A 23,677-nucleotide genomic window follows, 5' to 3' on the forward strand; every position below is an offset into this window, starting at 1 on the left:
GATGCATTATCAACAAAAGGCAGATTTATAATATTATGATTATGATTATTTTCTGTACTAGTATTAAGAACATTAGGAAACAACATATTTTCTACATTTTTTACACGCTTTATATTCTACGCAACAATAACTATCTTGTGGAAATATCAATTACTGGGCTTAAATCCTTAATAAATATAACAATATTATAAATTGGCAGGAGTTAATGAGTTAACTACCTATTTATTTATTTTACAAAAACATTTTTCAATAAAAAGCTAACTTATTAAATTTTAAACTATGTATACTATAACAAATAACAAATATAAAATAAATGTATAATAATAAGAAACATCACAAATTAAAAATTTTTATATCTAGCTTAAAAAGTAAATAAAAAAAAAAAAAATGAATATGGACACAAATCATGTAGGTATTAACATTTTGGTTTTTAATAATAATTGTATATTTATAAAGGGAGGTACAGAGTCATGCACACCTGTCACTTAATAAATCATACTCCGGAAATTCTGGAAATGGATTCGGTGCCCAATGCTTAGCAAATATAAGAGCAAGAGAACCATTTGTAGAATGTCCATCTGGTACTCCGTAGTAACCGTTATATTTCAAAATCTCTGGCAGACCATCACACCATTCATCTGCGCTAATCAACATCTTGATTGTTCCTTGTTGGTTGAGTATTTTGTACAACTGCAGTAAGTGAACAAAAAAATAAAAATAGATTAACCACAGAAACGTACAACATGTATACATTATGCATATTATATATTAGAACTCCGAGAACCAACCCTATCCCCAAACATTAACATCAATACATCTTTATGTCTAGGACTACAGCAGTTTTTTTATTGTAATTAGATTTAGCGTTAGTTAAATCGTGAGTGATATAAGTATAATGACAAAGACGAGTAATGATCATTGAAAATTGATCATTTATGTAATTTATAATAATTTGAAGTATTTTCCCATTAACTATTTCTTTTTTAATGGCTAAATTAATAAGTGAATGGTGTTCGCTAAAGATTGGCCGATTATTGAACATCAAAATATTCTACTGCCCTAATTTATTAATTGAATCTGTAAGGTATGCTTAAACATAGTATACTCACGCTACATCTGTAGTTATTTTTTTTTGCACTATTGATATATAGTTTGACATACCAGCCTTCAATATTTCCATTCTCTATGAATGGATGTTTTAATGAACACTGAAACACGTATCCTATTCTATTTCTTAGAAGTACTAGAACAAAACAAATACATGAGTAATGAGCAGTCTTGTAAAAAATACTTTTTTAAAAATTTTTAAAATACCAACACTAGTATTCGCATGAAAAAATATTAAAAATATTTTTAAAACGCTTATAAAATAATGTATTTTACGAACACTTACAAAGTATTTGAATACAAATATAAGTAATTTTTTTAATTTTTTCAAATCTACATACCTATACCATACATAATACTGTAAATTTTAAAAATATTACAATCAATTTTAATCTCTAAAGATTTTTAGAGATAATAACATGTTAGTCAAAACAGTTAAAAAATGTTCTTTTATAGTCATTTTTTTTTTATGATATTTTTATTCCATATTTTTTTTAATATTTAAAATTTTACTATTTATTTTTATAAGAAATTGATAAAACTGATTTCTTTATAACATTTAAATACGAGTAATTAAGTTTTTGTTAATAATACTTCTAAAATGTATTCAGAATACTAAAATTATACTTTAAAAAATTGTACTTGGAATACCATAATAATACTTCATAATGTAGTTAAATATTAGTATCCAAATACTGGTATTCGAATATTTTACAAGACTGGTAATGAGTATAATGGATTTAATAGTACTTATTATTAATACTTAATTTTTATGGGATCTGTTTTTGTGAAATTATAGTGTTTTGGTATTTCTACTATTAAACCAGCATGATTTTATATTATTAAGTTATAAAAATGGGCTCGAAAATTGTAAATAATATGTATTATTTGAGGATATTTATAAGTCAATTGATGCTAAAATGTACAATGGATTATAATTTATAAACAACATAGTCTTGAAGGCCAAAATCACTAAAAGAAAGAAATAATAAGTAGATGCTTAGTTGTATTTTCGGAACGGACGTGAAAATCTATACCAGTTGCGGTGATACCAAAAGGTTATTGTTCGTGTATTTCATTATGTAAGAGAGATGTCGACTAAATTATATATAATAAATACAAGATTTTAGTCAGGGAGAGCTTTCTGCAGCATAGGACCTGCCCCTTACTATTGTAGTGTAACAATATAATAATTCATTATACATACCCAATTTTTGATGACGTCTAACGAATCTAACGCTATTATCAATATCGCCCAGTAAAACTTCAAACGCTGGTACTTTATCGCCAATTTCTGCTCGCATAGAAGCACATCCGCCTGCCGGTGGATTTAAACTGCCCAACACCATCACTTTAAATTGTTCGTCTGGTGATCCGAATGGTGGACAGGAATCTTTGATTCTATCCACGATGACTATACACACAAGACGAATACCACATTAAATTTAAGAATATTATACTGTTTGTTTATACAATATTGTTATTGCGCTTTCATACATGGTCGTCTAAGCGAGACAATGATTAAGACGAGAACATGTCTGCAGATGGTTATATGACAAAAATAAATACTCCTATTTCATCATCAAAAGCAGAAATTATTAATTCTTCAGTGACCGATAAGAGTTTTGAAAAAAGTATGTATATTTCTAAAAAGTGTAATACACATTAAAATAATATATTTTATTATGAACTGGATGAATGTGACAAAACAAATTTTTGTAAAATAATTATTTTAATTTAAATGGTTTATATCATCATATATATTAAGTAATAACTAGCATTTAATTTGTTATTATAGGTTCACAAAAGATTCTAAAAGCCATATTTAAAAAATATTATATATTTACAAACTGATATAGAACATATTGAAATATAGCAAAATTAAATATTAAGTAAATTAGAATCAAATTATGGAAATAATAACATACAGGATGATATAATTAATGTTAATGAATTACAAGAGTGTAATTTTCCAATAGATGATTTATATAATTTAAATATTAGAGAAGACCAATTTAATAGAAATTTAAATTTAAAAAAATGATTGATATGTATTTAGTGGTAAAATATATCATTATTTATTAATTTATTAAATAATATAAAACTATAAATTATTATTTAATTTACAAATTGTTTAACGTTACACCTACTAGAATATGAAACTTAATGATACTCGTATTCCCTCCTATATTAGATACATAATGGTTTATATTTTAAAAACAAATATCAATTTTCTGTAGTAATTACTTAAATTATTGTAGTTATTTTCACTTTAAACTAGTAGTTAAAATAGTTGTACAGTATGTTTAATATGTATTATAACATTTATATTCCTTTCATTTTAGGTTCAATATTTATTTAGGTAATAATAATAATTGTACTACAAAGAGAATACTGATGAAATTATTTACTAACAATTTAGTATCTCTATTCTCATATAATGGTAAAAAAGGAAAAAAGAAATTTTGCAATCTGATTATTTGTTCTGTTATTTTTAGTAAGATTATTAATTGAATATTATTTTTTCACATTTAAATAAGTGTATTATAGTTATTTATCATTATTTTACAAATGCTATAAAATTTCAATGCAAATTTATGAATGTTTCACAAAATGAATTTTACTAAAACTAACTTTCAATATTTATTAATTAAAAATTAAAGTTGATTAAATATAAAATGTTTAATATCAAATGTTAAATAAAAGTTTATTTAATATATATTTGTTGTGTGGGTATTATATCATTATAATACTAATTTATCATTATTATTACTATTAGTGGAATAAAAGTGTGAAATATTAGATTGAAAAAATACTTTTGCAATAGAATGTAACAATCACAGTAAAAAAAAAATATAAAAAATTAAAAGCAAATTAATAAAATATAAAATTAAATTAAATAATAACATTATTGGTAATGGTGAGATAAAGTAGAGATATAAGTCTTAACTATTAATAATATGTACATGCACAAAAAATAAATATTAAATATTTTATAACGATAAAGATTATAATTTTTTACCTTGTGTATCCGGGAGCTCTTGTCCTGGTTCTGTTTCTGGAAAGATATCAGGTACATTGTGAATCGCCTGTATGCGAAAAGTGACCGCAAGTAGCATAAATAAAATTGCCATGGACGCCATCGTGTTTTGGGTTTGAGAGTACGCGTAAAAATTTAACAGGAAAATAAGTTGACTATTGAGACAGAAATGGAGATCGGTGCTGCTGCGCTCCCTCTTTTATGCCCTGTCGGCGGCGGCTGCTCTTCTCAGTGTTGCCAAGTATAAAAAAAAAAAACTTGTAACCTGATAAAAATCAACCAGTTTTCAACCAGAAAAAAATTCAAATAACTATATATTCAACTAGAATAGGTTAGGTTTATTTAAATTTAATGTAATTCATAAAATTCATTAATTGTTTAACCATCTATTTATAATTAGTTGTTTACTGTTTTTAACTGGATTTTCAATGGATACAACAATATAATTTTTCCCAAACAAGTGATGAGTGAAGTTAATTGATCTCAATTTTGTTGGATCTGCATACTCAGATTCAACAAGTTTATTAACTCTTTAAATTTCTTCCAGAAGAGGTTCATTTTTATTTTGATAAATTTGATTAGTTTAAAAAAATAACTAATCAAACGAAAAAATAACCAGAAAAATGACCATCAACTAGATTTAAATATTTAACAACTAGAAGCGGCAAAAAAACCAGATTTAGTCTTAAAAAGACCAACTTAGCAACACTGCTGCTTCTTCAGCGTCGGAGTAGTGGTGGCTCCCACCACCGGTTGCGCGTCCAAGTCCTTTTAGACTAGGAGAAAACACCATCGTCCAGCACTGCGAACAAATACAGACATACGCACACGATCAAACACTCGCAACAACACACATACATACGGCGGAGTTTCGGCGGTGGCGACCGTGTTTGATGCCCGGACAATATAAATGTATACGAAAAGATATTTTAATAAAAGATGAATATTTCGAAAAACAGAACGCGTATCTTATCGACGCTTGACTGTATAATAGCGTTCACGTGAATTTTCTTAGATAATATATTATATATTATAATCAGTGTTGGGATTAGATCAGTACTTTTTTTTATCTAGATAAAGATAAAATGATAACTAAACTTAAATCTGTTTGGCGCACAAGTATTTGGGGTACCGCGGTTGCGGTGTAAGTTTTGCCAACCGGCCCAATACACTTGCCGCCTAAATTTCGTTGTTGAATTGAGTCCGTGTGTAGAGAAGGTTTTGGAGGCTAGACAGGCATGGAGGTAGAATAAATAATTGAACACGCATTTTGTGTCGGACGCGTGTGCGTCGAAAGTCGTTTATTATAAGTAAAATACGCGGGTGACTAGGCGTACAATGTTAGCCGTTTCGCCGGGTGCTCGATGCTCGGGCGTGCGGTGATTGCGTCGGGACGCACGCGAGTTCGTATGGTAGGTACCTAATGGCTAATTGTGAGCGGTTGCGCGAAAGCCGTCGAGTTCATGTCGCGAGACCGGGAAAATATGGGTAATTATCAACAATTATTGAAGATAGATTTATGTTAATCAAAATTCATCTAATTTAATCATTATTTAATTTTAATTGATATGTTATATTTTTATGGCTTTGCAAGGATTGTGCATCGTATTTTTTATAGGAATATGAACATTATGAAACTTCATCGGATTAGGTTCCCGGTGGACATCACAACTGGTGTTCATTTTTCAATCAATTTTTAATCAAGGTGTTTACACCTCTATATATCCACCTTGGTTCGAGCTCTTAATTCAGTTTATTAGCTATAATTTCTTACTGAGGGGGCGAATTCTTATCTTGGGGGCCGAACTGTAACCATCCCGCGGTATTTATAGTCAAAACGTAATCCACGAATTAAAAAATGTTTTAATTACATTAATAATTTATTTATGAAAAGTGAAAAACCAACATAATTAATTTTCTCCAAAGCCGGATATCGTACAAATGTCTGGAGGGATAATAGATTATTTATAGAAAGAACTAATAATACTGCATTATTTGGAATTTAAGTATTGTATTCAGACCGGAAACATGTATTTTACTGATACTCATAATATAGCTATATTATAAATATATATTAATATATTTTATACAAGATGTTCAAAAACAAAAAGTGTAGAAGTGGTCTTTTTTCTTCTTCGTTATTGAACATTTTAAATCAGGGATTGAAAACTGTACCGAAAAGAACTGGTTTTGGAACCGGAACCCTTTGAATATTGGGAACTAGAACCTCACGGAAACCCTAACATAATATATAAATTAATTTAAAAACCAAAACCAAAACCTTACCGGAACCGTTACTTTTTTGTAAACGTTTTTTAAGATTAATTTCGGTTTTTAATAGATTAAACAGTATAGTATAGATATAGCATGTTGTGATAATAAATAAAAAGTTGGTGATATATTCTCAATTATGCAAATATCGCTTTTTTAACTTGGTTAATTGTTGCTTAATTTTTCAATATTTAAAAACTGCTTAGAAATTACTCAACTAAAAAATTTTTTACTTTTATAAAACATGAAAATATACAAGAATGGTTAACTTATACTATATTATACATCTACTTATTACCTAAAGTTCGTATAATCGTATAGGACTACCTATTTTCTTTTAATTATTGTGTATATACGTAAACCGTTAACCATCTGTGGATCGCCGAAAAAAAATTTCATATTATACTGTTATATTTTTTTTTATTAATAACAATGAAATATTTGCAAATACAATTATAGTACGAGCTTTAGAAGTTGTTCTCGTTTTAATTTACCGGTTGGACATCGAGGAACGACGTCTACAAATATAATACCGCCACGCAGTCTCTCGTGGTCTTTCACTCTATCTGAAAAAAAAATTATCAAAATCTTGACAACAAGAAACTCAACACATTTCGGCGGGACATATTATCCATGACTGTAGAATCTTACCATGTATTAGTTAGGCAAAATTGAATACCGAGCATCATTAATAAAATTCCCGTGTACTAAAATATAGGAGAAGTGATCATAAATTTGTTTTCAATGGGTTCTTCCATTAATGACCTTAAAATTAACAATATTTTGTTTTCAAACTCAGGCATTGGTCGACTGACTTATTTATTTAAATACTTACTGCTTGAAAGATATTAAAGCTGATTTCATTGCGTCGTCAGACAAATAAATTCCTTTCCGAGTTCTTATGGTACCACTCGAATATATAACTGCATGTGGGCCAATTGGAGTTTTTTGATTTTATCGGACGGACAAACAAAATTTGTTCCGCAACAAACAGCAATCGTCCGTATAGTATGCTATCAAGAACAGTCAATCTATATACATTGATTTGATAAATATTAATACATAAAAATACTAAAATACAAAATAGGTATATATTTTATTTTAAATGTATGTAATGAAGTGTTTATGTGATGCGTAAGCATTGTAAAATATCATATAACTTACACCAAAAAGACTTTCGTTGTTATTCAATTGAGCTACAAACATTTCTGCCAATTTTTTATTATGCATAATCACTTTCGGTCCAAATATTTGTATATTGAATGCCATTTTTGCAAACGTTCATAAAACTTACGAGTAACTGTACGAACATTTAAACGACCTTTTATTTATAGTCGTGTGTACATAGTTTTTGACCTGTGGACCTGTAGTTTTATTATATTTAATGCTTTTGCAAATATTATAATATGTCTATTTGTTAAGTCATTATACATTTGAAATGATATTTCAGGATATTTAAGTGGTATAGTCCCATGTAAAAACTTTTTGAAGGCCAGTGTTTCTATTAATTGTTTGCCGTTCCACAAATCTAGAAGTACAAATAATAGATAAGCATATATTATATATATATATATATATTCATTATTAATAAGGCACTAAGGTACAATTATTATTATTGTGCAGTTCAGCAGTTGACACAACAATACAAATAAATTACAATACTTTTCCTTTAATTAATAATACTTTGTCTAACAATACGAAGTGATTCATTATCACGAACCACTCATTATTTCAAAAAGTATTCATGTTTTCGAAAACATTTTATATATAGTTTCAAGTTATTAAAAAATTATATTTTTAATTATTTTTATCCTTATTTTTTTTATTTATATAAAAAATGATATATTATAATATATAATTATTATATTAATTATTATAATTTATTATAATTTACAAACTATAACAATATTACTACGAAATGGACAATCGTCAAAATTTAGTTTTTCGGGTAAAATTAACTTTTTAATAATTTACCAATAACGACGTTTGACGTTTGACTTAATTTTACTAAAAATATTATTTATCAAGAGGTATTATATATATATAAATATAAGTATATAATATAAATTTATAAATGTTACATTATAACGATAATTAATATATTATTATTAATATTTATTAGTTTAAATATTTTGTAAGTACCTGCTTAACTATTAAATTTTTATTGAAAATAAAGATATTGATAAATATAAAGATATAACCGATTTTTGAATCCACCTTTCGGCATAACTAAATCACTAAGACGTCATATCATACAGTTTATGTGTTCATGCTAATGAAGGTATTTTACAGCTGTGATTAATTACCTATGTAACCAGTACACGTATATTATACAAAAAAATAGGAAGGCCATAAATCATCGTACATTGACCAGTAAACAGTAAACATTTGACAACTTTAGTTTATATATTATTAACACCTTGTTTGCAATTCGATAATTAAACATCCGTCAATTAATATAGACTATTAAGTTCGTTCCCATTATTATCGTAATCAGTATCGACTTGAATTTTCATTAATACTTGAATAACTTGGTGAATATGTATGGGGGGGGGTATACAATTGACTATTGAAAACTCCGAAGAACAGCAACGTGTGCAGCTTTTTCATAATCTGCATGTAATATTTTTACACTTAAGTTTTTTCCTATTAACTGCATTAATAACTTTATTATGGTTTTCCACATTAACACATATGTTGATGCTTGTGATGCTTGTTTATTTTTTAAAAAACAGTGTATCAAAGGTAAATAATAATAATTTGTATAAACATGAATTGTATACAATTGCATGAAATGTTTTGGCGCATACGTAAAAGTTCCATCGCCATAGACGTGTACATAGTACATTATTATAAAGTATTTCCAAGTTATCTTATCTTACAGGTAAATAAAATAACAGAATTATCGTCACTTGAAAAACAAAATTGACTTTTATGCAACAACGTTTGTTTCATTTCTAAAAGTTGTTTTAATGATTCGTCATAGTTTGATGGTAATTGGTAATGATGTGGAAAAATGCTTTTTTCGTACTCAATATATTGAACGGCGTATCAGGCGTATCAGCTTCATGTCACCATGGTCTATGTTCTCAGCAACATCAGTATTTTTAATTCTTGGCATATAATTTGTTTGGACGAGTATGCAGATCATTTTCTGCCTTTATTTTCAGTGAGATTCTTACAATTTCTCTTGATATTACCTGATTTGAATATACCTCATGGTTATGTTCCGAACTTTTAGATTGGTCGATAATTTGGTCACTATTATTAACAATAATTGTTTATTATAATATAATATAGTTATTTAGCATTACAAATTTTGTTACTACACACCGATAATTAAAATTTCCATTTTTTAATTGCCGATACTCTCGAAATTTAAAATTATTTGTTATTATACAACGTTTTTCTCTCCGTGTAAAACAAATAGCGTTCTTTGTTATTACGCCGCAATCAGAGGCTTAACTAAAATGTACAAGAAATTTGTTATAAATTATAAGGATTATCAATTATTGCTGGAAACATTTAATAAAAATAGTGTTAGATTATAAAAAAGCAATAAAGATTAAAACTTGTCTCACACGACATGTGCTTGACGATCATAACTTATTATTTATACTGATAGGTGACAACTGATGAGATAGGTACCATGATTGAAAATAATCGTTGTACTTTAAGACACCCTGTACACCCAAAACTGTACCTATCTAGAGCATCTCATAGGCTTTTATTGATATCTTAATTTTTAAGCGAGTTATGGTTATGTAATATATTGAAACTTTAAAATGCTCGTATATCTATACCGACTAAAAAGAAGCCTAAAGCGCAATTGTATCAAAGGTATGTAATTTATTGATTTAATGAAATATTATATAATATTATCATTTATATTATATAGGTATATAACTTTTATAAAGCACATGACAAAAATACAAAATGTCGATTTATTAGGATAACGTGATTTCGTTTATTGATATGAAAAATAATAATAAAAACCGATATTACCAATGACCAATGAGAGATGGCGAACTTCTCTGTAGTCAGGGAACGCACGGGGTGGTGCGTAGAAATTAAGTTGTCATTATACCTATCTATTTTGTCATGATTTTTAACACATAATATAACATATTATGCAGATAGTATAGATGTATAATATTTGAACATAACTACTATGTATTCATTACTCTGTGTATTCTATATATAAAATACTGTATAATTTATGATAATAATATTTGTATAGTCATATATATTTTGACTATGCACATTTTCGTATTAGTATTTTTTTACTTTTTAGCTATCTGAGTGACCGGAAAATAAAAATTTAATGTTAAGTATTATCAATCTAATTTTAGCAATACATTTTTTAACTCGAGCACTCCATAAAATAATTAGAATCTAAATTTATACCTATATTATACTTCATTAAGATTTAGAGATTGGTGTAAATAAGATAAATTTCGAAGAAACGTTTAATGTAAGTACTTGAAAGATTATATTCATGCCACGAACTCAAAGATTTCGATGACATTTATTCTATGTATAAAAAAAATAACATTTAATATATAAACAATATATATACAACATAATAGTACCTAATACCTATAGCTACATGTAATAAAATAATGTCTATTTCAGCGAGTATAGGTATATTCAACACCGTGTGATTGCGATTTATGAACTACCGAGTTCAGAGTGTTATATAGACTTGTACTAGGTATCTATATAAATGTATAATTAAAACAATGAGAATGATTAACAGACAGCTGCTTACTTCAATATTAACTATTAATCATTACCATTACTTTGTATATTATGTATATATATATATATATATATATATATAATATTAGTGATAGAGGCATATAGCTAATATATTTATATATTTATATTGATATATTATAATATTTTTCAGTTTGCAAGTTTCTAAATATTTAACGTTGGATTTTGTAACTGTTCGTTGGTCTAAACTGTGTAGACTGTACAGTGTACACTATACATATTATATAATTTACATTCACGTCTCATATGATTATATCAATACTTAATATCTAACGATTTGTTCGATGGTAGGGTATTTTAAATAATGTATAGATAGGTAACCTACTGCCCCGTACTCGACACATTCCGATTTGTATACACAATACAAATTATAAATGTAATCACAATGTAAATATTATATTGAAATATCGAAAAGATAAATAGGTAGTATAAAAAAAAATCAAAAACAAATAATAGGTTAGTATTTACATAATGTTATATTCTTAAACAGGGTGATTTTTTTATTATGATCAACTCATTATTTTAAAAAGTATTTATGTTTTTGAAACAATTTTTTTAACATTGTTTCGAGTTGTTAAAATATCAACGTATTTTTAAATATTTTTTATCCTTAATTTTTTTTTAAGTTGTTAACTTTTTTCAATGACAACATAGAGTTTTAATTTCATATTCCAAAGCAGAATATTTTTCTGAATATGTCAATACTTTTAGGGCGAGTAGCTAATGAGTTATTAGTATTTAAAGTTTTTATGCGCGGAGTGGAGTGGTACAAGGCTACCCCGCATAATGTTTGTCCACTACGCCACCTGATTAAACTTTAAAATTTAAATACATATTTCATAAACTACTCGCCCTAAATTCGAATTTTATGTATTAAAATTCTCAACAAATTATTCTGCTTTGGAATATGAAATTAAAACTCTATTTTGTCATTCAAAAAAGTAAAAATTTAAAAAAAAAATAAGGATAAAAATAATTAAAAATATAATTTTTTAATAACATGAAACTATATAAAAAAATGTTTTCGAAAACATGAATACTTTTTGAAATAATGAGTGGTTCGTGATAAAGAATCATCTCGTATTGTTAGACAAAGTATTATTAATTAAAGGAAAAGTATTGTACTTGATTTGTATTGTTGTTTCAACTGCTGAACTGCACAATAATAATAATTGTGCCTTATTAATAATGAATATATATAATATATGCTTATCAATTATTTTACTTCTAGATTTGAGGAACAGCAAACAATTAATAGAAACACTGACCTTCAAAAAGTTTTTACATGGGAATATTACACTTGATTATCATGAAATATCATTTCAAATATATATTGACTTAACAAATAAACAGATTATAATATTTGCAAAAGTATTAAATATAAAACTACAGGTCCACAGGTCCAAAAATAAGTAAACACGCGATCAGTTTGTCTATAAAAATGAGGTTGTTTCAAACGTTCGTACAGTTACTCGTAAGATTTTTGAACGTTTGCAAAAATGGCATTCAATATACACATATCTGGACCAAAAGTGATTATGCATAATAAAACATTAGCAGAAATGTTTGTAGATCAATTGAATAACAACGAAGGTCTTTTTGGTGTAAGTTATATGATATTTTACGATGCTTACGGATCTCATGTATTCTTTACATACAATTATAAATTATAATATAATATATACCTACTATGTATTTTAGTATTTTTATGTTTTAATGTTTATCAAATCCATGTATACAGATTGACTGTTCTATCGGTAAACAGTACAGCTATCCAAAATTGAAAAAAGACGTTTTAGCAATGGCTACTGAATTTAAAAAACTTGATTTTGGACACGGGGACGTCGTGATGATTACAGACTATGGCTCGTACGAAGCGCAAGTAATTATATTAGCTTGGATATTGATCGGAGCAACTATAGCTGCGTTGGATCACAGTTTAAGAAAAAGTAATAGTTATGATTCGATTTTGTACAATATTATATAGTTTGATTTGTTTCGTTTTATTTTTCATTAACGATGTTTTATAGGTGTCTTGACAGCGCTCATCGAAGAGTCCAAACCAACCGTATTATTTTGTAATACGCTTAGTATAAGAACAATAACAGATGTTTTAAATAATATTACGCATCAACCAATATTGAAGATTTCTACCATGGTTCGTGACGGCTTTACTACATATACGAGTATCGTTGTGGCGGCGGAACAAATAATTTTATTTGTTTGTCCGATAAAGTCAAAAAATCCAACTGGCCCATGTGCTATATATTCGAGTGGTACTACATGAACTCCTAAAGAAATTTATTTGTCTGACGACGCTATGAAATCAGCTTTAATATCGTTCAAGCAGTGAGTATTTAAATTAAATAAGTCAGTCGATCAATGCATGAGTTTAAAAAAATATATTGTTAATTTTAAGGTTATTAATGGAAGAACCTATTGAAAACAAATTTATGATCACTTCTCCTATATTTTGGTACACGGGAATTTTATTAATAATGCTCGGTATTCATTTTGGAAAACCAAGATTATTTTTCTCGACCAAATCAACCATTGAACAAATACTTGGTTCAATAGACAAATTTAAAGTATGCAGTAAACACTATTATTTTTTCTTACTATACTATAAATATTAAATAACTGCTTATATTTTTTAAGTTACAATACATTTTATATGTAAAATTAGGTTATGGATAACGCTAAATCAAATACATACTAAATATATAATACATATATACACGCATAATGTAATAGTGCGTTATAGAATATATCATACCTACTATACCTATATGATTTACCTAATATCAACATTTTTAATGACTGGTGTAGCTGCAATCAACGAAATGACGTTCTGTCAAATGGCAAATGGCCACATGTATAATATCCAGAGTTTAACGACGTGCGTAGTTGGTGGGTCTCCGATGCGAGCTGATTTACAAAAGACAGTAGTAAACAATTTATTGCGGGGAAGGATACCGATCAAACAAGGGTACGGTGCATCTGAACAGGGTATTATAGCGGTTTGGTCGATGGATTCGGGTATAGGTACCGTCAGAGACGGATCTGTCGGTTGACCAGCAGCTGGTATAAAAATCAAAGTTAGTCGGATAATATAATTGTTTGTCGTGTTTATTAATTAATAATTATATTTTAAACATCGTTTTTAGATCGTTAGCTTGGAAACTGGTGAATGTGTTGGCCCCAATATTGAAGGCGAAATTCGTAATAAATCGGTGTCCAACATGATGGGATATGTCAACGACATGAAAAAAACGATTTGCTCGTACGACGAGGACGGTTATTGGTTTAGGAGCGGTGATGTTGGATACTATACGGACGATTGCTGTTTGTTCATTGTCGGTCGGATTAAAGAGTTGATGATTTACAAGGACCAGAGGGTACGATAAAATTTTCGATCGAAAACCGTGTGATATTTTTAAAATCACGCTATTACATATACTTAAATAATAATATATATTATATAAATGTTCATAGATCGCTCCGATCGACATAGAAACCGTTTTATTAAGTCATCCTACCGTACTCGATGCCGGAGTGACGGGCAAATACAGTGTTCACGGAGATTTTTTGATAGTAGTTGTCAAAGTCATATCTGGTCAAAATGTCGCACCCGACGTACTCTTATCGTATGTCAATGGTAAGATTCTACAGTCATGGATAATAATATCTCCCGCTGAAATGTGTTTAGTTTCTTGTTGTCAAAATTTTGATAATTTTTTTTTCAGATAGAGTGAAAGACCACGAGAGACTGCGTGGCGGTATTATATTCGTAGTCGACGTGCCTCGATCTCCAGCCGGTAAATTGAAACGAGAAGAACTTTTTAAGCTCGAACAATAATTGTATTTGCATATAATTCATTATTATTAATAAAAAAAAACATAACAGTATAATAGTCTATAATTTTATTTTACTTTAGCTTGTACTCTTTGTAATTAAACACTGTTTAGTATAAGTTTAAAATCAAGTCTATAATTATAACTACTGTTTTCCATGTATATTATTTCATTACTATAATTTCTTGTTAACCTACTAATTATTACAATGTATCTATAAATTTCCGTTTGGCGTTAAATAAAATAAAATAAAATATGGAATTTTTTTTCGCGAGATGGTTTTCCACAGATGGTTAACGGTTTACGTATATACACATTAATTAAAAGAAAATAGGTAGTCCTTATATACAATTATACGAACTGCAGGTAATAAGTAGATAAACTGTATAATATAGTATAAGTATTCCATACTTATATTTTCATATTTAATAAAAGTAAAAATTATTTTAATAGAGTAATATTAGTAATTGCTAGTGTTGGCCAACGATATAATTTTCAATATCGATATCGTATTTTTTCCCCCGATATCGTATTGCGATATCGGTATTTTTCCGATATCGATATCGAAGCATATTAAAAATTTAAAACATTAAAAGTGTAGAATGCATATTATATTACGAGTGTATTGAAAGTATATTAAAAGTATAGAATACATATTGTTTTAATATTATATTGTGAGTGTAAATTAATTATTAATTATTAATTAACAATTATATATTATTTTTTAAATTTCTTCTTCGAGCAGTTTTTCCATCAATGTTTCAGAACTTGGGTTCGATTTGAAATATGAATTCAAAAATAACAGTTGATTGAGTCGTTCAGGAGATAATCTATTTCTTTTCTTGGAAATGATTGTTCCAGCTTCGCTAAATAACCGTTCACAGGGAACACTAGTGGCCACTATACTTAAGTACTTTTTGGCTAGTAATGATACAGCTGAGTATTTAGATTCGTTTTCTTTCCACCAATTTAAAGGATCTTGATCGTAGGGAACTTTGATTTTCAAATTTTTATACTCTTCAAGTTGTTTCATCCGTAAAACCGCAAAATTCCGAGCCCCGATTAATCACACCGATATTGTGATATTTTCGATAATTATTATTAGATATCGATATCGAAATTATTGAAAAAATACCCACGATATCGATATCGTATCGAATTATACTAAGTAGTTCTCAAATATTGAAAAATTAAGCAACATAGTTAAAACAAGTGATATTTGCATAATTGAGAATATTTCAGGGATTAGGGAATACTATGTTTTCTTTTCATAGTACCTTGGAATATTTTATAAATGTTGAGAATAAAATAATAATTAATTTTAATTTTAATTAATATTTAATATTGTAAATTTTAATTTTGAGGTATACCTATATACAATTATTTTGAATTCTATTTTAGTTTTAAAATTTATGGTTTTATGTTAATCATAACATTGTGAATCGTTTTATAAAAAACTAGCGGCCGGTGTACCTCGATCTTGGGCGTAATAGGAGCAGCCTTCGGCGACTTAGAAGGGGTCGAGTGAAAATCGTTTCACGAGAAATTCGGTTGGAAATAGTACTCGGAAATCAGTCACTAAAACATGTGATGAAGTCTATTACCATGTTTATGAGTTATGAGTTATAATTTGGTGTAAAAACGTTTTTAAAAACGAATATAAAAATAAAAGTAAAATGTTAAATGTACCAAATATCTATATAATTCAGGCATATTATATGTAGAATAAATTATAGTCACATAGAAGATTATATAATACCTACATATTCTTTACATTGTGAAGTAATGTTTATTACTACCTAAATATACTACATGTAGTTATTTATTATGATTTATGAGTAATTTTTTGTATTATTAGTCTTTAATAAAAATTAACATATTATATATTTATAGGTTTTATTAATAATTAACAAATTACGTAATATGAAAACCCAACCTAATTTTCCATGTAGTCAGTTGTGGATTTAGTCTCAATGCAACACTAAACAGGTATAATTAAGTATATTTAGGTATATGTACTACATTACTAGTCAGTAATTACAATATTATCTACTATAGTCTATAAATATTGCAATATTTATACGCCGTATACAGACATAATGTACATCATTGGCGGAAACCATGATAAAAATCATGAAAGTATTGTGACCGTCGAAGCAGAAACGTCTGCAACAACCAGTGAAATACTTAATGATTTAGGAGACATAAATTTGGGACCGGCTAAACTTAAAACTAACAAAGGTACCTATGATTTTATTATAATATTTTATTTATCTAAAAAATATATTAATTAATTATACAGGGTGATTCTTTAATCATGAACCACTCATTATTTCAAAAAGTATTCATATTTTTGAAAATATTTTTTTACATTGTTTCAAGTTGTTAAAAAATTTACGTTTTTAAAAAAAAATTATATTTTAAAATATTTTTTTATCCTTAATTTTTTTAAGTTTTTTACTATTTTGAAGTCTCCAATATATATATATATATATATATATATCCACTATAAATATGATTTCAAAATTATTTTCCGGGTGGAAAGATGCATTATCAACAATAGGCGGATTTATAATATTATGATTATGATTATTTTCTGTACTTGTATTAAGAACATTAGGAAACAACATATTTTCTACATTTTTTACACGCTTTATATTCTACGCAACAATAACTATCTTGTGGAAATATCAATTACTGGGCTTAAATCCTTAATAAATATAATAATATTATAAATTGGCAGGAGTTAATGAGTTAATTACCTATTTATTTATTTTACAAAAACATTTTTCAATAAAAAGCTAACTTATTAAATTTTAAACTATGTATATTATAACAAATAACAAATATAAAATAAATGTATAATAATAAGAAACATCACAAATTAAAAATTCTTATATCTAGCTTAAAAAGTTAATAATAATAATAATAATAATATATTTATATAAGGAGGTAAGAGTCACCCTAATGCACACATGTCACTTAATAAATCATACTCCGGAAATTCTGGAAATGGATTTGGTGCCCAATGCTTTGCAAATATAAGAGCAAGAGAACCATTTGTAGAATGTCCATTTGGTACTCTGTAACCGTCATATTTCAAAATCTCTGGCAGACCATCACACCATTCATCTGCGCTAATCAACATCTTGATTGTTCCTTGTTGGTTGAGTATTTTGTACAACTGCAGTAAGTGAACAAAAAAATAAAAATAGATTAACCACAGAAACGTACAACATGTATACATTATGCATATTATATATTAGAACTCCGAGAACCAACCCTATCCCCAAACATTAACATCAATACATCTTTATGTCTAGGACTACAGCAGTTTTTTTATTGTAATTAGATTTAGCGTTAGTTAAATCGTGAGTGATATAAGTATAATGACAAAGACGAGTAATGATCATTGAAAATTGATCATTTATGTAATTTATAATAAGTTGAAGTATTTTCCCGTAAACTATTTCTTTTTTAAAGGCTAAATTAACAAGTGAATGGTGTTCGCTAAAGATTGGCTGATTATTGAACATCAAAATATCTAAAATGACTAGTGGGGAACGTTGCTAGCCATAACAAATGCATTGCGTTTCCGCGTAATTCATAAGTTTATAACACTTCTAAAATCTTTGTAAATAATTAAAAATTTACCTGAATTTTTTTAAAGTTATGATCATATTATAATACCTGTTTTTTTGTCAAAAAATACGCTAATTCAAAAACAAAAAGTGAAATCAATGTCATTAATACTCATTATTACCACTATGTATAGGAAAATGTCAACAACGTCTCTCAGTGATCGCGGTTGGTCGCTTTCCGTTCGGTGTTGTTCGATGTATAGAAGTGGGACAAGTTTTTACGGTCGTTCTCTCGTGACGTGAATTATTATAGGTGTCTAAAATTTATAGTTGAGTAAAGATTAGGTAGGTAAAATTTGGACATTGTTATTGTTGGTTAATGGTATTTAATTTTACGAATTTATGATAAGAATAATATGAACTTGTTAGACGTATTTATGGTTTTTAATATAATTTTTAACGTGGAAATTTTAATCTCTGAAAGTATGAAATATTTTAGAATTATCTATGTATACATATAATGTGTATTATAAACAACCATCCACGTACAAATGACAGGAGTATGTATATGTATAAGAAATCGCGTTGTTGTTTGTATGCGTTATTCTACTGCCCTAATTTATTAATTGAATCTGTAAGGTATGCTTAAACATAGTATACTCACGCTACATCTGTAGTCATTTTTTTTTGCACTATTGATAAATAGTTGGACATACCAGCCTTCAATATTTCCATTCTCTATGAACGGATGTTTTGATGAACACTGAAACACGTAGCCTCTTCTATTTCTTAGAAGTACTAGAACAAAACAAATACATGAGTAATGAGCAGTCTTGTAAAAAATACTTTTTTAAAATTTTTTAAAATACCAACACTAGTATTCGCATGAAAAAGTATTAAAAATATTTTTAAAACACTTATAAAATAATGTATTTTACGAACACTTACATAGTATTTGAATACAAATATAAGTAATTTTTTTAATTTTTTCAAATCAACATACCTATACCATACATAATACTGTAAATTTTAAAAATATTACAATCAATTTTAATCTCTAAAGATTTTTAGAGATAATAACATGTTAGTCAAAACAGTTAAAAAATGTTCTTTTATAGTCATTTTTTTTTTATGATATTTTTATTCCATATTTTTTTTAATATTTAAAATTTTACTATTTATTTTTATAAGAAATTGATAAAACTGATTTCTTTATAACATTTAAATACGAGTAATTAAGTTTTTGTTAATAATACTTCTAAAATGTATTCAGAATACTAAAATTATACTTTAAAAAATTGTACTTGGAATACCATAATAATACTTCATAATGTAGTTAAATATTAGTATCCAAATACTGGTATTCGAATATTTTACAAGACTGGTAATGAGTATAATGGATTTAATAGTACTTATTATTAATACTTAATTTTTATGGGATCTGTTTTTGTGAAATTATAGTGTTTTGGTATTTCTACTATTAAACCAGCATGATTTTATATTATTAAGTTATAAAAATGGGCTCGAAAATTGTATATAATATGTATTATTTGAGGATATTTATAAGTCAATTGATGCTAAAATGTACAATGGATTATAATTTATAAACAACATAGTCTTGAAGGCCAAAATCACTAAAAGAAAGAAATAATAAGTAGATGCTTAGTTGTATTTTCGGAACGGACGTGAACATCTATACCAGTTGCGGTGATATCAAAAGGTAATTGTTCATGTATTTCATTATGTAAGAGAGATGTCGACTAAATTATATTTAATAAATACAAGATTTTAGTCAGGGAGAGCTTTCTGCAGCATAAGACCTGCCACTTACTATTGTACTGTAACAATATAATAATTCATTATACATACCCAATTTTTGGTGACCTCTAACGCTATAATCAATATCGCCCAGCAAAATTTCAAACGCTGGTACAAAATCGCCAATATCTGCTCGCATAGAAGCACAACCGCCTGCCAGTGGATTTAAACTGCCCAACACCATCACTTTGAATTGTTCGTCTGGTGATCCGAATGGTGGACAGGAATCTTTGATTCTATCCACGATGACTATACACACAAGACGAATACCACATTAAATTTAAGAATATTATACTGTTTGTTTATACGATATTGTTATTGCGCTTTCATACATGGTCGTCTAAGCGAGACAATGATTAAGACGAGAACATGTCTGCAGATGGTTATATGACAAAAATAAATACTCCTATTTCATCATCAAAAGCAGAAATTATTAATTCTTCAGTGACCGATAAGAGTTTTGAAAAAAGTATGTATATTTCTAAAAAGTGTAATACACATTAAAATAATATATTTTATTATGAACTGGATGAATGTGACAAAACAAATTTTTGTAAAATAATTATTTTAATTTAAATGGTTTATATCATCATATATATTAAGTAATAACTAGCATTTAATTTGTTATTATAGGTTCACAAAAGATTCTAAAAGCCATATTTAAAAAATATTATATATTTACAAACTGATATAGAACATATTGAAATATAGCAAAATTAAATATTAAGTAAATTAGAATCAAATTATGGAAATAATAACATACAGGATGATATAATTAATGTTAATGAATTACAAGAGTGTAATTTTCCAATAGAATATTTATATAATTTAAATATTAGAGAAGACCAAATTAATAGAAATTTAAATTTAAAAAAATGATTGATATGTATTTAGTGGTAAAATATATCATTATTTATTAATTTATTAAATAATATAAAACTATAAATTATTATTTAATTTACAAATTGTTTAACTTTATACCTACTAGAATATGAAACTTAATGATACTCGTATTCCCTCCTATATTAGATACATAATGGTTTATATTTTAAAAACAAATATCAATTTTCTGTAGTAATTACTTAAATTATTGTAGTTATTTTCACTTTAAACTAGTAGTTAAAATAGTTGTACAGTATGTTTAATATGTATTATAACATTTATATTCCTTTCATTTTAGGTTTAATATTTATTTAGGTAATAATAATAATTGTACTACAAAGAGAATACTGATGAAATTATTTACTAACAATTTAGTATCTCTATTCTCATATAATGGTAAAAAAGGAAAAAAGAAATTTTGCAATCTGATTATTTGTTCTGTTATTTTTAGTAAGATTATTAATTGAATATTATTTTTTCACATTTAAATAAGTGTATTATAGTTATTTATCATTATTTTACAAATGCTATAAAATGTCAATGCAAATTTATGAATGTTTCACAAAATGAATTATACTAAAACCAACTTTCAATATTTATTAATTAAAAATTAAAGTTGATTAAATATAAAATGTTTAATATCAAATGTTAAATAAAAGTTTAATTAATATATATTTGTTGTGTTGATATTATATCATTATAATACTAATTTACCATTTATTACTATTAGTGGAATAAAAGTGTGAAATATTAGATTGAAAAAATACTTTTGCAGTAGAATGTAACAATCACAGTAAAAAAAAATATAAAAAATTAAAAGCAAATTAATAAAATATAAAATTAAATTAAATAATAACATTATTGGTAATGGTGAAATAAAGTAATAAGTCTTAACTATAAATAAAATGTACATGCACAAAAAATAAATAATCAATATTTTATAACGATAAAGATTATAATTTTTTACCTTGTGTATCCGGGAGCTCTTGTCCTGGTTCTGTTTCTGGAAAGATATCAGGTACATTGTGAATCGCCTGTATGCGAAAAGTGACCGCAAGTAGCATAAATAAAATTGCCATGGACGCCATCGTGTTTTGGGTTTGAGAGTACGTGTAAAAATTTAACAGGAAAATAAGTTGACTATTGAGACAGAAATGGAGATCGGTGCTGCTGCGCTCCCTCTTTTATGCCCTGTCGGCGGCGGCTGCTCCTTCAGCGTCCGAGTGGTGGTGGCTCCCACCACCGGTTGCGCGTCCAAGGCCTAATAGACCAGGAGAAAACACCCCCTCCCCCTCTACACTATCGTCCAGTACTGCGAACAAATACAGACATACGCACACGGTCAAATACTCGCACCAACACATATACATACGGCGGAGTTTCGGCGGTGGCGACCGTTTTTGATATTAAATATGACAATACAAATGTATTCGAAAAGATATTTTAATAAAAGATGAACGCGTATCTTATCGACGCTTGACTGTATGGCGTTCACGTGAATTTTCTTAGATTATATATTTATATATTATGTATTATAATCAGTGTTGGGATTAGACCAGTACTTCTTTTTATCTAGATAAAGATAAAAAGATGACTAAACTTAAATCTGTTTGGCGCACAAGTATTTGGGGTACCGCGGTTGCGGTGTAAGTTTTGCCAACCGGCCCAATACACTTGCCGCCTAAATTTCGTTGTTGAATTGAGTCCGTGTGTAGAGAAGGTTTTGGAGGCTAGACAGGCATGGAGGTAGAATAAATAATTGAACACGCATTTTGTGTCGGACGCGTGTGCGTCGAAAGTCGTTTATTATAAGTAAAATACGCGGGTGACTAGGCGTACAATGTTAGCCGTTTCGCCGGGTGCTCGATGCTCGGCGTGCGGTGATTGCGTCGGGACGCACGCGAGTTCGTATGGTAGGTACCTAATGGCTAATTGTGAGCGGTTGCGCGAAAGCCGTCGAGATCGTGTCGCGAGACCGGGAACGTCGTGTACGTGTTCACCGACGGGTCGAAGCCTGGTTCGAGTAAGTGTTCGTTCGTCGCGGAATCGCAAGATGTAACGGCTGGACCGTACGCGTCTTAGCGCGTGCAGGACATGTCGTGTCGGAGGGTCATTACATCTCGAATTTGCGATCGTCGGTGCGCGTGGTCGTGGTCACATACCCTCGTGTACATGGTGCGGAACGACGGAGTTCGCGTCGGTGGCTTAAAGGTTCGGCTGGACTTATCACGGTTGTAGCTCGGTCGAACGTCGTGAGCAAAGAGGAAAAGCTTCTCTTCGCGGGATGATTTCGCGCATAAGGCGCGGTTTGGGGGACGCGATCGCTGCGTCGCGTCAATAGATA

The 23,677-nt window shown here is 28.1% G+C and overlaps 2 protein-coding genes and 1 pseudogene across 2 annotated transcripts; 1 reads left to right on the forward strand and 2 right to left on the reverse strand.

Moving 5' to 3' along the window:
* Nucleotides 1-2,005: 2,005 nt before the first annotated feature.
* On the reverse strand, nucleotides 2,006-4,292 carry LOC132925598 (uncharacterized). The gene is made up of 3 exons (XM_060989978.1): nucleotides 4,130-4,292; nucleotides 2,315-2,521; nucleotides 2,006-2,022 (listed from the first exon to the last, which is right to left on the reverse strand). Exons 1-3 carry the CDS (start codon nucleotides 4,248-4,250, stop codon nucleotides 2,006-2,008), a joined length of 345 nt encoding a protein of 114 aa, XP_060845961.1. The 5' UTR covers nucleotides 4,251-4,292.
* Nucleotides 4,293-12,693: 8,401 nt separating this feature from the next.
* On the forward strand, nucleotides 12,694-15,056 carry LOC132927943 (uncharacterized; annotated as a pseudogene).
* A 2,955-nt stretch (nucleotides 15,057-18,011) lies between these two features.
* On the reverse strand, nucleotides 18,012-22,526 carry LOC132925599 (uncharacterized). The gene is made up of 4 exons (XM_060989979.1): nucleotides 22,301-22,526; nucleotides 20,503-20,700; nucleotides 19,298-19,431; nucleotides 18,012-18,236 (listed from the first exon to the last, which is right to left on the reverse strand). Exons 1-4 carry the CDS (start codon nucleotides 22,419-22,421, stop codon nucleotides 18,012-18,014), a joined length of 678 nt encoding a protein of 225 aa, XP_060845962.1. The 5' UTR covers nucleotides 22,422-22,526.
* Between the last annotated feature and the right edge of the window lie 1,151 nt (nucleotides 22,527-23,677).

This window comes from Rhopalosiphum padi, chromosome 3, assembly GCF_020882245.1.
Source record: "Rhopalosiphum padi isolate XX-2018 chromosome 3, ASM2088224v1, whole genome shotgun sequence".
Taxonomy (NCBI): domain Eukaryota; kingdom Metazoa; phylum Arthropoda; class Insecta; order Hemiptera; family Aphididae; genus Rhopalosiphum; species Rhopalosiphum padi.

Coding starts and splice junctions, on each gene's coding strand:
- LOC132925598 (XM_060989978.1), bottom strand. CDS start 4,250: ATGGCGTCCATGGCAATTTTATTTATGCTACTTGCGGTCACTTTTCGC. Junction 2,522..4,129: donor AGAGCTCCCGGATACACAAG/GTAAAAAATTAT, acceptor TTGTGTGTATAG/TCATCGTGGATAGAATCAAA.
- LOC132925599 (XM_060989979.1), bottom strand. CDS start 22,421: ATGGCGTCCATGGCAATTTTATTTATGCTACTTGCGGTCACTTTTCGC. Junction 19,432..20,502: donor TAGAGGTCACCAAAAATTGG/GTATGTATAATG, acceptor GTTTTGTTCTAG/TACTTCTAAGAAATAGAAGA. Junction 18,237..19,297: donor AAAATGACTACAGATGTAGC/GTGAGTATACTA, acceptor CACTTACTGCAG/TTGTACAAAATACTCAACCA.